Source organism: Vicia villosa, linkage group LG7 (assembly GCF_029867415.1).
Source record: "Vicia villosa cultivar HV-30 ecotype Madison, WI linkage group LG7, Vvil1.0, whole genome shotgun sequence".
NCBI lineage: Eukaryota > Viridiplantae > Streptophyta > Magnoliopsida > Fabales > Fabaceae > Vicia > Vicia villosa.
In genome coordinates this window covers 101,126,338-101,141,812 of record NC_081186.1, presented here as the reverse complement: position 1 = coordinate 101,141,812, position 15,475 = coordinate 101,126,338, and the positions used below count along the sequence as shown (strand labels likewise).

General features: G+C 35.8%; 1 protein-coding gene across 1 annotated transcript; it reads left to right on the top strand.

Moving 5' to 3' along the window:
- Positions 1-4,737: 4,737 nt before the first annotated feature.
- LOC131616192 (protein transport protein SEC23 C-like) lies at positions 4,738-14,944 on the top strand. The gene is made up of 12 exons (XM_058887457.1): positions 4,738-5,542; positions 5,764-5,937; positions 6,602-6,763; positions 9,876-10,018; positions 11,695-11,770; positions 11,870-12,045; positions 12,146-12,227; positions 12,550-12,627; positions 13,109-13,270; positions 13,385-13,648; positions 14,378-14,482; positions 14,601-14,944. The coding sequence occupies exons 1-12, from the start codon at positions 4,817-4,819 to the stop codon at positions 14,739-14,741; spliced, it is 2,289 nt and encodes a 762-aa protein (XP_058743440.1). The 5' UTR covers positions 4,738-4,816; the 3' UTR covers positions 14,742-14,944.
- Positions 14,945-15,475: the final 531 nt, after the last annotated feature.

The following is a 15,475-nucleotide window of genomic DNA, read 5'->3' as shown; positions in this document are numbered from 1 at the left end:
AAGGCTCCAGCGAAAATTTGTTTGGGGAGAAGCTGACGATAAAAAAAGAATGCATGTTGTTGCATGGGATACGATAACGAAACCAAAGCAGTATGGCGGTGTTGGGCTTAGGGATCTTAAAGTTTTGAATGATCTGTGCTTAATGAAGCTTGGGTGGAAAATGTATAATAATTCTAATGAGCTTTGGTGTTCTGTGCTGAAGAATAAATACCAAGTGCAAAATGCTGCGGATTGCATGGATATTAGAGCTACCGATTCTAGCTTATGGAAAGACATTGCCACTGTGATCCCAACTTTGATAGGCACGGGCATGTGGGTTATTGGAGATGGAAAAACAATTAATGCCTGGGATGACAATTGGCTAGGGCACGAGTATTGTTTGGATAATTATGATGTTCAGATTCCAGAAAATCTTAAGGGAGCCAAAGTTTGTGAGCTTATAGATGAGAGTGGTGATTGGAACTTTCGAATTCTCCAAGACTGGCTCCCTGAGCAGTGGTTGGATAAATTGCGATCGTGTGTGCCTCCTCAACTGGAGGATATTTCTGACGTTTTCTATTTTGCAGGTACAAGTTCTGGAAAATTCTCGGTGAAAGATATGGTTCATGAGGTTGAAGGATTTAACCTTGATACTGAAGACATGGAGTGGAAGCTGATTTAGAAGACAACGATTCCGGAGCGTTGTAAAACATTCATGTGGCTTCTCAAACATGATAGACTTCTTACAAACCTGAGTAAGAATAGGAAAGGTCTTGGCAGTGCTGGGTGTAAGTTATGTGGGTAAGTGTGCGAATCAACCATGCATGCTATTCGTGATTCTAGTAAGTGTTTGCAAGTGTGGAAGAGCATCGTGCCTAGCGACATGATGGTAGAGTTTTTTTCAGCAAACCTTCAGCAGTGGATTAGTCTTAATCTAACGTATTGTGGTGTTGGTAGTGAGGGGTGGAGGAGTTTGTGGGCCATCGCCTGTCACGCGTTATGGAATTTGCAAAACTTGGAAGAACATAATGATGATTACTCTAGACCGCATGATCCACTGTTGCATATTTTGAAACGGCGAGAGGACTATAACAATGCAATTCGGCTCTCCCATAGTGTGCGAGGTGTTGAAAATGCTCCTTGTCTAGGATGGAAGCCTCCGGTGCCGAGTATGTTTAAACTCAACACTGATGGAGCGAGTAAAGGAAATAATACGGCAGGGTGTGGAGGAATTATCAGAGACTCTCATGGGAGATGGAAAGGTGGCTTCGCAAATTTTTTAGGTAATTGCAGTGCGCTATTAGCTGAATTTTGGGGCGTTTTGGAGGGATTGAAATTAACTGATTCATTGGGCATTAAAAGGGTGGAGCTTAATATTGACTCTTTGTTGGTGATGAAAGCTTTAGAAGAAGGTACGATTGGGAATGTGGAGTGTACTTCCATCCTAAGAAAGGTGAAGGATATTATGGAAAAGCATGAGGTTGTCATAGTGTCTCATGTTTATAGAGAATCAAATTGGTGTGCGGATAAGCTAGCTAAGCATGGATGCATGATAAGAGATTTCGTTATATATGAGGAGGTGCCAGATTTTATGCAACCTTTTTTGGATGCAGATGTGAACGGGGTTATTGTCCCTATGACTGATATTTTGTAGTTGTTTTTCTTTTTTCGGGCTTAGGCCCTCCCTTCAAGCAAAAAAAAAAATTGAATTTTAGTTTCTTTTTAGGTCTTTTTTCGAAATTGTAGTCCCCTTTACAAATTTAGATCAAATTTTAATGGCATACATGTTGTGTAGAAGTATGAGTTGTTAGCCCCATATTGCCAGGTAATGTGGAGGTTGAGCACTTTATAAGTAAGATGACTCATACGCCTATCACCTTAAGGTTTTGGGTGAATATGTGGTGTTTCTTTCATTTGTGTGTTGCTCTTGATCCAATATGGATGCTCCACATGATGACCTCACAGTGGTATAAGAGTCGATGGTTCAATTAAAGGATCAACTCCTTGTATTAAAAGTCTTATTGACAATGTGGTGGTCAGACGGTGTATCCCATTGTAGTGTCCACAACGACTACAAGTGTATGTGGATGAAAGAGCTTCCGCTTGAGGGAGAACATAGTGTTTGAACTCACACTTGAGGGGGAGATTGTTGTGCATAAGTGTGAGTTGTTAGTCCCATATTGTTAGAAATATGTGGCGTCTCTATCATTTGTGTGTTGCTTTTGACCCAATATAGATGCTCCCCGTGATGACCCAACAATACATCGATAGTGATCATGTGTCATTGCCACGTTAACTAAATTTAATTTCACATTATTTCTTTTAATTTATAATTAAATTTGAACCCATACCCTCAATTTTATAAGATGAATATTTTCCACTTGAACGACACTCAAACTTGTCAATGTTATCCCATATTTTTTATTTACTTTGCAAATACTTTTCATCTCTATCATCATCTCCACAATGCAAATACTCTTCAACTTAACAAGTAGATGTCATAACATAATAAATAAACAAGACAAACAAAAAACACGATAATAATTTATCTCAGATTTCAATCTCCAGACTAAGATTTTAAATTCCAATAAACATGAACCATGCACGGACCCTAAGCTCTAGTGTTAAAAACTCAAAACAAGACAACTAAGGAACAACACAAATGACATATCCATTGCATCTAAGTTTAAAGTGTCATGCGTATAAATTAATTTTTTCTTTTGGCTTTATACCACCGGTTTAGTCCGGTTCGGGGGCGAGTTCTGGCATCAAGTGGTTCCATCCCCCTTCCGATCGCAGTTGCGGGGGATCGAACCGTGGTTCTCCCTACCAAGTCCAGCGCCAATCACCACTGGACCAACTAACGATTGGTTGCGTATAAATTATTTAGGTAATGAATGTGAAGTCAAAAAAGAAAGAGAGCAAGGAAAAACATAAATGACATATCTATTGCATTTAAGTTTAAAGTGTCATACATATAAATTATTTAGGTAATGAATGTGAAGTCAAAAAAAGAAAGAGAGTGATCAACTTTCCAATGCAATGGAGTATAACTTCGTATACGTTAAACAACAACATATTTCCAATCTACATTAGAAAATAAAAAATTGAAATTTAGATTATTTTGAAAAATGTACAGTTCGGAGTACGAAATTGACAATATAGATTCTAAAGTCCGAAGTTTTTAAGTATTTTTTTGTTTATCACCATCGATATAGTCCGACCCCCTCACGATCGCAGTTGCGGGGGATTGAATCGTGATCCTCTTTACTAAGTTCAGCGCCAATTACCACTAAATCAACTAACAATTGGTGAAGTTTTTAAGTATATCTTTGACTTGTTTTTAGAGATGTCTTTTTTTTTCTTCTTGTTATGTATTAGATATATTCAAAATTTTAAAATTCAAATCTTAAATACCATATTTATTTGTGTGTTTAGCTATGATGTGGTTTGAACACATCAAACATATTTTGATACCATAAAGTCACTTTCATTTTAACTATTCACGAGTCATAATTCTTCCTAATTGTAGGTTTTAATGATATTATTATTAGGGTTAGTAGTTTGTACGAGATTAGGATTGAAAAAATTACATTGAAGACTAACCAAGTACTTGGACTCCAGTAGGAAAATATAGGGGGTGTTCAAAATCAAACCAACTCAATAGAAAATCGCAAATCAAACCAAACCAAACCAAAATCACAAAAAACCGCATTTGGTTCGGATTTGTTTGGATCATCTTTTAACAAAACCGCACGGTTCAGTTCGGTTTGCGGTTTGTATTTTGTAAACCGAACCAAACCGCATTATATTACAACCTAACTTTTACTTAACTCACATCCAACCCAAACTTAAACCTATTATACCTTAGCCTTATGATTACGAACAATTTTCTCATCCTTACACATATGATTTCAGTCTCGATCTTCTCATATCTATAATAGCATTGGCGCGTCTTCTTTGCCACATACATTTTCCCTCTTCTTATCTAATCTCTACCCTCTTATATTCTTTCTTTTTCACCTTCTCATTTTTATGCAAATGTTCCGTATTTCAGTTTCATTTATCGCACATCTTCTTCTCTAATATCTCAATTCTTTTATTTTTCTTTTTCACCTTCACTAATCTCTCGTATCTTCTATTTCATTTTGTTTCATTATAATAATTTTTATATTGTTTTATGCTATTATTTTATGTTTACTATTCCACTTTTGTCTAATTTAATTTTTACATATTAAATGAAAATTTGTTTTCAAAATATGACGAGTTTTGTTGTTATTTGATAGTGTATGAATGTCTAAATACAAAGTTATATATTGTCATCTATATGTATATGTTTGAATCAATAAAATATTTGTAAAAAACCAAACCAACTGAACCAAACCACATTGGTTTGGTTTTTTCCTAAAAGCCAACCGGACCAAACCAAATCGCACGATTTTTTCTCTTGCGGTTCAGATGATTTTTTCGTCAAAACCGTCCAAACCGCACCGCAAACACCCCTAGGAAAAGAGCTTCTACTAAGACCAAATCATTCGAATATTACTCGAGTTTGATTCTTGATCGAAATAAGATTTGACCAGTAAATCATCCCTCTAAACTACAAAATCAGATTAATGGATTTACTATATAGATCTGAGCTAATTGGCAAAATAAAAAACAAAAAAAAAACACATAGAGCTATTGAAGAACTTAAAATAGAAATAAAAAGAGTAATGAGAAAAATAAAATAAATTATATAAAAGTATGATACTGCTAAGACCAGAGTTTAACTGCGCATAATTACAAAACCATATCAGTTTTCTCACATCGCCGGAGCTGCTCCGATTCCAAATCAATGGCGGAATTCGTCGATCTCGAAACCCAAGACGGCGTTCGCATGCCGTGGAACGTGATCCCCGGCACAAAACAGGAAGCCTTAAACGTCGTCGTTCCAGTTGCGGCAATCTACACTCCAATCAAACACTTCCCTTCCATGCCGGTTCTCCCTTATGCTCCACTCCGTTGTCGAACCTGCCGTTCAATTCTCAATCCTTTCTGTATCGTCGATTTCGCCGCGAAGATCTGGATCTGTCCTTTCTGCTTTCAACGTAATCATTTTCCGCCTCATTACGCTTCCATCTCCGATGATAATCTTCCCGCCGAGCTTTTCCCTCAGTACACTACCGTTGAATATGATTCACCTAGTGATCCCGCTCCGCACGTGCCTCCTGTTTTTCTCTTCGTCGTTGATACGTGTGTTATTGAGGAGGAAATCGGTTTTCTCCGATCTGCGATTTCTCAGGCGGTTGAGCTTTTACCGGATAATTCGCTGGTTGGTCTTATTACGTTTGGAACGTTCGTTCATGTGCATGAGCTTGGGTTTGGGATTGTTCCTAAAACCTATGTGTTTAGAGGTTCTAAGGATGTTTCCAAGGATCAGCTGTTAGAGCAGATGAGTTTCTTCGCGAAGAAACCGAAGCCGGCGGTCGGTGTTGTTGCCGGTGCACGGGATGGGCTTTCGTTGGAGAGTATTTCGCGGTTCTTGCTTCCGGCCTCGGAGTGTGAGTTCGCGCTCAATTCGGTAATGTGCTTTGTTTAATCTGCATTAGAAAGTTTGGTTGTGTGTTGATCAGAAATGTCAGTGGCAGGTTGTGGAAAACTGTGGTTTGTTCAAAATCCAGTGCTATAGCAGGCCAACACTTGCGGAACAATTGCGATTTGTTCAAATTCCGCCATGCTATATCCGCAATTTGATAATACTTGTACTGAAGGATTGAGTTGTGAATTGATTTGTTTTTGCAGGTTTTAGATGAGCTGCAGAGGGATCCCTGGCCGGTAGCGGGTGATCAGCGGGAGGCGAGGTGCACAAGCACGGCACTAAGTATTGCAGCTAGTTTATTGGGGGCTTGTGTTCCTGGTTCTGCTGCAAGAATAATGGCGTTTATTGGGGGACCGGCAACTGAAGGACCTGCCGCGGTAAGTGTTTTTTTCTTACTTACAGAGGGACAGTGTAATTGGTTTGCTAGTTCCTTGGACATGACACTGTGTTTGGCAAATAGAAGCAAAGAGTAGCTTTACTTGTGCCTAGCTAATGAAGTAGAGACTCAAAGTAGTTTTTGTTCAAATGCATTGCAAAACACGTGGATTGAAGTCCAAACACACACTATATAGTCAAATTAATTGTGAAAAAATATGTCATTATTCATGGTATAATTCATTAAATAGTAGTATTCAAAAGAAAGTACTGAAATAATTTAAAATTTGAAATTACACGTGATGTAATTAAAAATTTGAAATCACACATGAGGTACTCGAATGCATAGTTTATTGGTTAAATCAGTCCTATTTCACTAAAGGATCACACGTTCGAGGACTAATATGTTATTCAGGAAACCTTCAAGATAATATTCTATTATTTACGAACATGAAATTATTATATCTTTTAAAACTAATCCGACTATTTTGGCATTAGTGTGTATGATAATGATTGGCCTCTATTTTATGAGTGCCTACATCAAGGGAATGTATTTGATTGTTTATTGACTTTTACTGATATCATGGGCAAAAATGATTTCCATCTTATTTGATTGCTTGACGATACTCTAGTGTATCTGTCCTTACGAACTGTTGTATCATATAGATTGTATCCAGACAACTTTCTGAACCAATTCGCTCCCACAAGGACCTCGATAAAGATTCTGTGCCACATTACCATAAATGTGTGAAATTCTATGATGGGCTTTCGAAGCAGCTTGTACATCAAGGTCATGTGCTGGATCTTTTTGCTTGTGCTCTTGATCAGGTAAAATTTTCTCTATTTTCAACAGATCTTTTCTGGCTGGTATACAGCATTATGCATGTTTATAAGCTGGCAATGAATGTCTGTTTTCCACCCAGAGAACTTTTCACTTTTTAACTTTTTTCAAGCACAGAATAGTTAGATGATATCTTCTGAGTACATCCAGTTTAATCAAGAATTTCTGATAACTGTTTAAATTGTAATTCACTTCTTCAGTTCTTTCCTTACTCCAATTTATCTAAGTTTTTCAAAGTAGTTTATGTTGAAATTTTGTATGCATTTTTAATCTTAATTCACTAACTTAGTAACATCCTTGGCCTTGCATCTTTTTATTCAATATGAGTGGCTGGACTGAAAATGTATTAACCATAATATGAGTGTATGCCTAACCAACTGCTCTAAATAGTAACAAGAATTACACGTTACATCTAATCTAACCTCCTCATTTCCACCAAAATCACTAGTGTTATTATCAAGTAACCAAGAGTTGGTCCGAGGAGATGGGGAAATGGGACTACCAAACATTAAAAGAAAGGCAATGTATTCTCCAAATTAACAACAACAGAACAATGTAATAAATAACAGGTCTGAAAGACTCCCTTTACTGCCAAACTCTTTTCATCTTCTGCTGTTCTTCTGTCTCAGCCCAATCTCAGGTCACGCACCCTTTGAAAGTAGAGTTACTGAAATTTGACAGTGTCTCTCATCTATTTTTATGACATCCTCAAAGACCAATTAATTATTGAGACTATAGCATAGCTCTAGTGTAACTATAGAATAGCCTCAGTCTAACTAACTCAGAAAGTTTGTTATGACTGCTGTACAGTGATTGATACCTGTCAGCTTGTCATAGGGTGACCTGCTACTGCAGGTTGACAGTTGGTTTCTATAAAGCAAGTGATGTAACTGAATTTGTAACTAACTATTCATTCAATGAATCCCTAGTTTGATTTTCTAATAATTATCAACAATGTATATAACAACTATCTTCTCTTTGTACAACTCAAAAGAGAAGAATGACTCATATTCCTATAACTGCGTGATATTGATATTGAATTCTAAAAATAGCAGAGACCATTCATGATAGAAGGTATTCCAAAAAGAATGAACTTTGAGATATATATGCAAATGCCAAGAGAATCCTATTCTGCAACCTGTGAATCTAAAAATAAAAAAGGGGGGTGACTAACAAAGATTCCGTGAGAGCATAATAAACAAAATGAACATGCAGGTGAGTTAGAAATTGCACAAATTTGTATTTAAAATGACTTTTAATCCAAAAATCCCATCCTTTAAAAACTCATTCATACTTATAAAAATATTTACTACATCAAGGATAACATTTTTCTTTAAGATTCTTTGTATGAACCAACCACTAGTCTCATATATGAAGTTCTACATACACATCTACAATTTAAAATAATAATTGTAATAGTAATAATATTAAGATATATTTCTATCTCATATCATATCACCCTTCACTATGTGCATATAGACCGCATTATCTCTTTGTTGTGCTGAAGGGTATCCCGCTCCTCTCCCATTATCTTAAACGGTTTTATACTAAGGTATGATAATCATAGGTAGTGTACACTGTTTCTCCCCCACTTTTTTTAGGGGTTATGTACTAGGTTATGTTACTCATAGGCGTGGTACCCCGTTCCTCCCCCATTTTTTAGCAAGTTGTGTACTAGGTATGTTACTCACAAATAGTGTACACTGTCCTCCCCTACTTTTTTAATGTGTTCTATACTAGGTCTTTTCTCATGGTTAACCATGAAATTATCGGTACTTAGCACATAGGCTGCACATTCTCTTTGTTGCAACAAATAGTATCCAATATATCATTCACAATATCAATTCAAATATTCAAAATCAAAGTATATCACTTCAAAAAAAATGAACAATTCAATCGCAACCACAATTTCAAACCAATGCCTGCTCACAAAAATTATATGTTGGAGGTAGAAAACTAACAACGTAGGTGTTGGCACATAAAAACAAATTAAAATCAACATGCTTTTCTCAAAGGAAAAATATTTGAATAAAAAATTGCAATTTAGTAAATTTGCTACTCACAATTGTGAAGAATCAACTTTCGATAGGAGCCATCAGCGTAATTTTTGATAGGAATCGCCAAAGTAATTTCCATAGTCTTAGAATGTGGTTGGGCCGAACTCAACCTTACAAAACCGACTCGTAAGGTGAAGATTGCCCCCACTTATAAACATATGTTCAAGCAAATATATATTGTCTAATGTGAAACTTTTAACACACGACGTCACGGCTAACACTAAGTCTTGGTGCATGGATATAAATGGTAGGTGACCTGATAGCGGAAACCTGATAGCAGGTGATCCAACGGATCATGAACGAGGCTCTGATACCATCTTGAAATTGTGGTTAGGCCTAACTCAACCTTACAAAATTGACTTGTGAGGTGAGGATTGCCCCTGCATTTAAACGTATGTTCAGACCATATACTGTCTGATGTGTGAGACAGACCCTCTAATTGTTGCTCTCTTGACTCAATAACAAAAGGGATTCCATGCAGATGACCTTTAAACCAGTTCACTAGTTTTATGATCAGAAAGTGGTAACCAAACCGAGAGAATTTGAAACACCTGGGTATAATGTTTACAATTTCTTTTCCATGAATGTTTTTATGTCTAACCAAATTTTTTTCCCTCCACCTAAAGGGATTCTTGATCTTCCTTGCTTGTAATTTCATGGGAAAACTGTTTCAATAATTTTTTATGAAGCTTAAGTGCTGTTTTACATCTTGAGATAATCATGAAATGACACCTCCTACTATCAATAACTTGATTGTCCAGCTTCGTAGTTCCTGTTGTCTGAAATCCTTGGCTAATTTCAAGGAGATTATAAAAAATGTGGAAGATTTGTTAACTGTCCTACTTGTTTTTGTTTTGTTTCTATTGAAATTGATTTATGTATGCTAAACTTTTTAGTTTTAAGATAGGTATGTAGGCTGACACATGTATTATTGCGGCAGTGCCTCAAATATTTGTAATCATATTCTGGTGGTTATTTTTGCTTTATCTAGTGTTTTTTAATATATATTTGAAAATATAAAATTTTACTCTTTATCTTCCAGGTTGGCATTGCTGAGCTTAAAACTGCTGTTGAAAGGACCGGGGGCCTTGTTGTACTTACCGAAAGTTTTGGCCATCCAGTGTTCAAGGATTCACTTAAGCGTGTTTTCCAATCGGGTGATTCTGATCTGGGCCTAGCATCAAAGTATGTCATTAAAGATTTTAGTTTTTCTATGATATGGATTGTCTTGAATTTCTTGCTTGTAATTTCATGGATATCCAACTTAACTGGATTTAGATATGGATATCCAGATGACACTGCCTTAGAGATTTACATGTAGATCATAGCCTTCTCTTGTAACTCAACAATTCATTTCCATCAAGTTTACAAGAAATATCCTCTCAAATTCTGAGAACTCTAGTGCCTTTCAGCTTCCTCCTCTGCTTGCTGCTCAGTTCTTGCAGCCCTCTTCCAATCACTTAGGCTATGTTTGGGAGTTTGGAGGGGAGGGGAGGGGAAGGCTTCCAAAAACAAAATTTTAAAAAAATGTAGGAAAATATTTGATATTTTTTGAAAAAATGAATTTGTTTAGAATGATAAAAGAGTTATTATCATTACTAAATTTTTAATTTTCAAAATAGTATAACAACCTAAAAGATATATCGAAAATTTATGTAAGCCTTTCAAAACCCTCCAAAACCCTCCTTCAATACAATTTTTGAGTTCCCCCATTTTATGGGGTTTTTGGTGTTATGAATAAACTCAAACCCTCCAAAACCCTCCTACCCAAAATCTATTTATCCTTTTCACCCAATTCCTCCTATTTTCCAAAGCCCTCCCCTCCCTTCCCCTCCAAACTCCCAAACATAGCCTTGGAAATGAGAGTTGTAACTCATATTAGTTGATACAAACTGGTATTTTATTATAGAGAAAAGTTACCTGGATTGCATACTAGATTGCAAGTTTTTAAGAGTTTGCACCTCCATATGCCTAAATACCCAAATCTTTCTCTCAAATGACTCGATATCTTCCCTCTCAACCAACCCTCTTGTTATTTATATTCAGCATGGTCCATCTCTTAACAGTTCCCACCTGACTAATGGGGACAATCTACTGTATGCACAAATTTATATTTGTTAGATAAGATACTACGCATTTATATTTGGTAAACAGTACTAGTTACATTCATGTACCTGTGTGTAATTGTGTAAAATTGGAAAACAAGTTTATTCTTGTCGAGACTACAAGTTTTAGGGTTAAGGAATGTATATAAGAGAAAAAGACGGTGAGCTATAATTGGGACAAGATGATTTTGAAGTCGATCACATTTATTTTTTAAACATTCTTGAAGATAGTCTAGAAGATGAAACCATTTTAACGGCATATACACCAGGAAACTAGTCGACAACCATTATAGTAGGATACTATTCCTAATTACTGGAGGATTCTATCTCCTGTTTACGTTGTATAACTAACCAAAAAATAATCAAATACTAATGTCAATAGCCACATTAATTTTATGCTACCATTGAGAACAATAATTTTGGAATTTAAGGAGTATCCCTTAGTAAACACTGGCAAATAGCCACCGACAGATTAGGAGTATCCAAATCAAAGTTGCTGGAAGTAATTCTGTGGTATCTGGATCCAGAAACACTATTTCTGGCTACGAATAAACTAATGAAACTTTGAGAGGTTACATAGTACCTTTTGTCCAAATCTGAAAGATTCCTCATCCCAGAAGCAGAAGCATATCTCTTGCGGCTTCTGATTCCTACCAGGAAACCAGAAACACATGTTTTCTAACTGAAAATAATTAAATCAATAAGCTGAGGGAGAAGCTGATTGGCTCTTAACCTTATTTTATCTTCTTTGTGCAGTGGAATATTTGAGATAAACTGCTCAAAGGACATCAAAGTCCAAGGGATTGTTGGCCCTTGTGCTTCTCTTGAAAAGGTATATCTAGAAGCTTTGTTTTATCTTTTTCATATATGTTAAATTCTCTTTAGCCCCCCCAACAGAAAAAAATGTTTAGCTGCTTCTTTGTATATGCAGAAAAGCCCATTATGCTCAGATGCTGTTATTGGTCAAGGGGGTACTAGTGCATGGAAGATGTGCGGCCTTGACAAATCAACATCACTGTGTCTGTTTTTTGACATTGTGAGGAAGGAGACTCCTGACGCTACGATGCAGTCCACAAGCAATCAGTTTTACTTCCAATTCTTGACTTAGTATGAAAACCATCTTAATGCACCTTTCAGTAACCTGCCTGTTGTTGTAATGTAGTTGAAATATTTCTCTTTCTCACTCATCACAGATTTTTTGCTTCAGTTATCAGAATAACAGTGGACAAATGAGATTTCGGGTTACAACCCTTTCACGTAGATGGGTTGCTGGGCCAGGAAGTATACAGGTAAGCTCTCATCTAGCACCCTTTGATTCACTAAATTTAATTATTTTGGTATCCATTATTAATACTGCAAAGAAATTCACGTGGGAACTTTATAGCTGGTTTTCTTGGGATGTTTGGAAAACATGGAATCCCTGTCTATCTAAAACTTCATTGGTTCCTGATGATCTGATGGTAGTGAAGGTTTTATTGGGGTCAATATTCTAATTTCTTATAACAAATTAATGCTTCATAATATGATTTATCAAGTAACTTCGAGCACATCATTTAAGTCATTTCTGGAATTCATCATTGTTTTATATCAGTTATGTCTAAAATTTTGTAGGACTTGATTTCTGGATTTGACCAAGAAGCAGCTGCTATAGTCATGGCACGTCAAGTGTCATTCAAAATGGAAACAGAGGTGAGTGCTGGATATTTTCTGCACCTTTTGAAATTATATTTTGGATAATTGTATCTCACTCTGCTCCACATATATATTGTAGTTTTTTTGCACTATTTTTCTAACATGTTATACTTAATTGTTATGGATTCTAGTTCGGTAAACTAATTATTCCACTGAAGCATGAGATTTTTCAAAAGAAAAGGGAGATATTACAACATGTATAGTGACGGTTTTTCCATTTTTTTACTCCATTCATGAAAAAGAATAAAGGAATACAATGAATTGGAACCCATTACACTTTCATATTATATTGTTGACAAGGACATTGATACAAAAGTATTCTTTGTCTGTTTATTTATGACATATCACATAGCTATATAGTTGTGAGAACTATGGACTTCCTTTTTCATTCTCAATGATTAGTTTGATATGGTTTTCTGTCTGCTTATGTAAAATGTCATTGTTTTGACACCCCGTGATGATGCAACTTCTGTATCAGGCTGAGTTCGATCCTATCAGATGGTTGGATAAGGCATTGATAAATTTGTGTTCCCGGTTTGGAGATTTTCAAAAAGACACCCCATCTTCATTTAGTTTGTCTCCTAGGTTGTCAATATTCCCACAGTTTATGTTTCACTTGCGTCGTTCTCAGTTTGTTCAGGTATGCATTTTGTGTTTTCAGACCTCTTATAATATTTGTCATTGCTGATATTTCTTGCTGCTACATTTTCTGTTTCAACAGTGTTTACATAAATTTTTATTTATATTATTGCAGGTCTTCAACAACAGCCCAGATGAGACTGCTTACTTTAGAATGATTCTAAACCGGGAAAATGTTACTAATTCTGTTGTCATGGTCCAGCCTTCCTTGATTTCATATTCGTTTCATTCTGGTCCTGAACCTGCTCTTCTCGATGTCGCAGCCATTGCTGCTGACAGGGTTCTTCTTTTGGATTCATTTTTCACAGTTGTTATTTTTCACGGTTCAACCATTGCCCAATGGCGCAAGGCTGGATATCATAATGAACCAGAACATCAGGTATTCTTTGGACTGGTAATTGGTAATTTAATACAATGTCTGCTAGTTACTTTTTATCAGAACTTTTCTGTGGTAGAATAAGAATATCCAGTTGACAGGGACAATATAACACTGTGAAAGCATATGAGTAGAGGTGAAATCATTTAAATACTTTGGCAGTTTCATTGTTGAAACAAATTGTAGTAATTTATGGGCTTTACTTGATCATTATGATTCTAGATAAGGTTCGGTATGCCTATGCTTAAGTTTATATTTCAAAATAGGGATGTGTTTGCAGCTTCTACAAGATTTTACTAAATGTTGCTGACCCTAGGCTTATGCTGGGCACCGGTTTTCAGTTTATTGGGCCTTGTATTAGTTTCTATGACTGTGATTTGTTTGTTTTGATGAATGCATCCTGGTAAGAATGATAAGAATCAAAATCAAGTGAATAAAACATTAATGAATTCAATGTGTAGGCAAGATTATCAGAGAGCATGTTTTTATGTTTGTAAGAAAACTTTTCTTTGACTGAGGTTTCACAAAATTATGCAAATTTTGAACTTCTAAAGCACTGGCATATCGGAAAGCCCTTGTAACTTTAAGCATTTGACTATTTGGGGGCATAATTAAGGTCTTAATTAGGAAATCCATGCTATGGCCATCTGCTATTAACAACATTGCTAAATGAGTGACCATCTTATCTTCACATTGGCAATTTAGTTAATTTGAGTCACATATATTTTGCAGGCATTTGCTCAGTTGCTTCGAGCTCCTCATGATGATTCAGATTTAATAATGAAAGATAGATTTCCTGTGCCTCGTCTAGTTGTTTGTGATCAGCATGGATCCCAGGTTACATTCATATACTTTGAAATATCTTGTTTCATACTAGTATTTTTTGTTTAAGGTGACTTTGACCAATTAACTATTTTGGCATGTGACATGTTTGGCGTTCATGTACAATATGCAGGCCCGATTTCTACTAGCCAAGTTAAATCCTTCTGCAACATATAACACTGAAGCTTCCCTCCCTGGAGGTGATATTATCTTTACGGATGATGTTAGCTTTGAGGTCTTCCTGGATCATTTACAGAGATTAGTTGTTCAATAGGATTAGTGTGTCCTATGACTTTTATGTAAAATTTTCCTTGGATTGCTATTATTGTTTCCAATTTGAATTAGTGCCAAATCTTGTAATTACATCTACTTTACTGTATCTAATTACTTGTTAAATTTTGTGGTGTTCAAAAGATGACAGTCCAAATTACTATATCTAAACTCTTATAATATAGAAAAGACCAGTGAAATGAATTACATCCTATGTATCAACGTTATTATTTATTTTAACAAGGCAGATCCATTATAAAATTGAAATTAGATTTTTGCGGAATTAGTCTCTAAAATACAATTTCGGAGACTGAATAAGTTTTATTTTTTATTTATTTGATGCCAAATTAGTAGAGTTGAATTACAGTTACCATCTCTATTCAAATATGTTGCTCTTTAAGCTTTATTTGGATTCATGGAATTGGATAGAGTGGAGCAGAAAGTGATGAAATGATATTTTATTATTTGAATTATTTAAAACCGGATGGAGCGGAGCGGAATAGAGTGATATATAGATTCTATTTCATCCCTTATCACCCACCTTATTCTCCCTCCATTTGGGCGAATGAACATGTCTTGTTTCGTCCTCAAATTTTTAAACAATAGAACGAAATCATGGTCGTCCTCAAATTTTCAAATAATTAGTTCAATTCCATTCTGTTCAGATTGGCTCAATAAAACTAAGAGTCTATGCAGCGACACATTTTTTAGTAACACTAAGAGTCTATGCAGATTGGT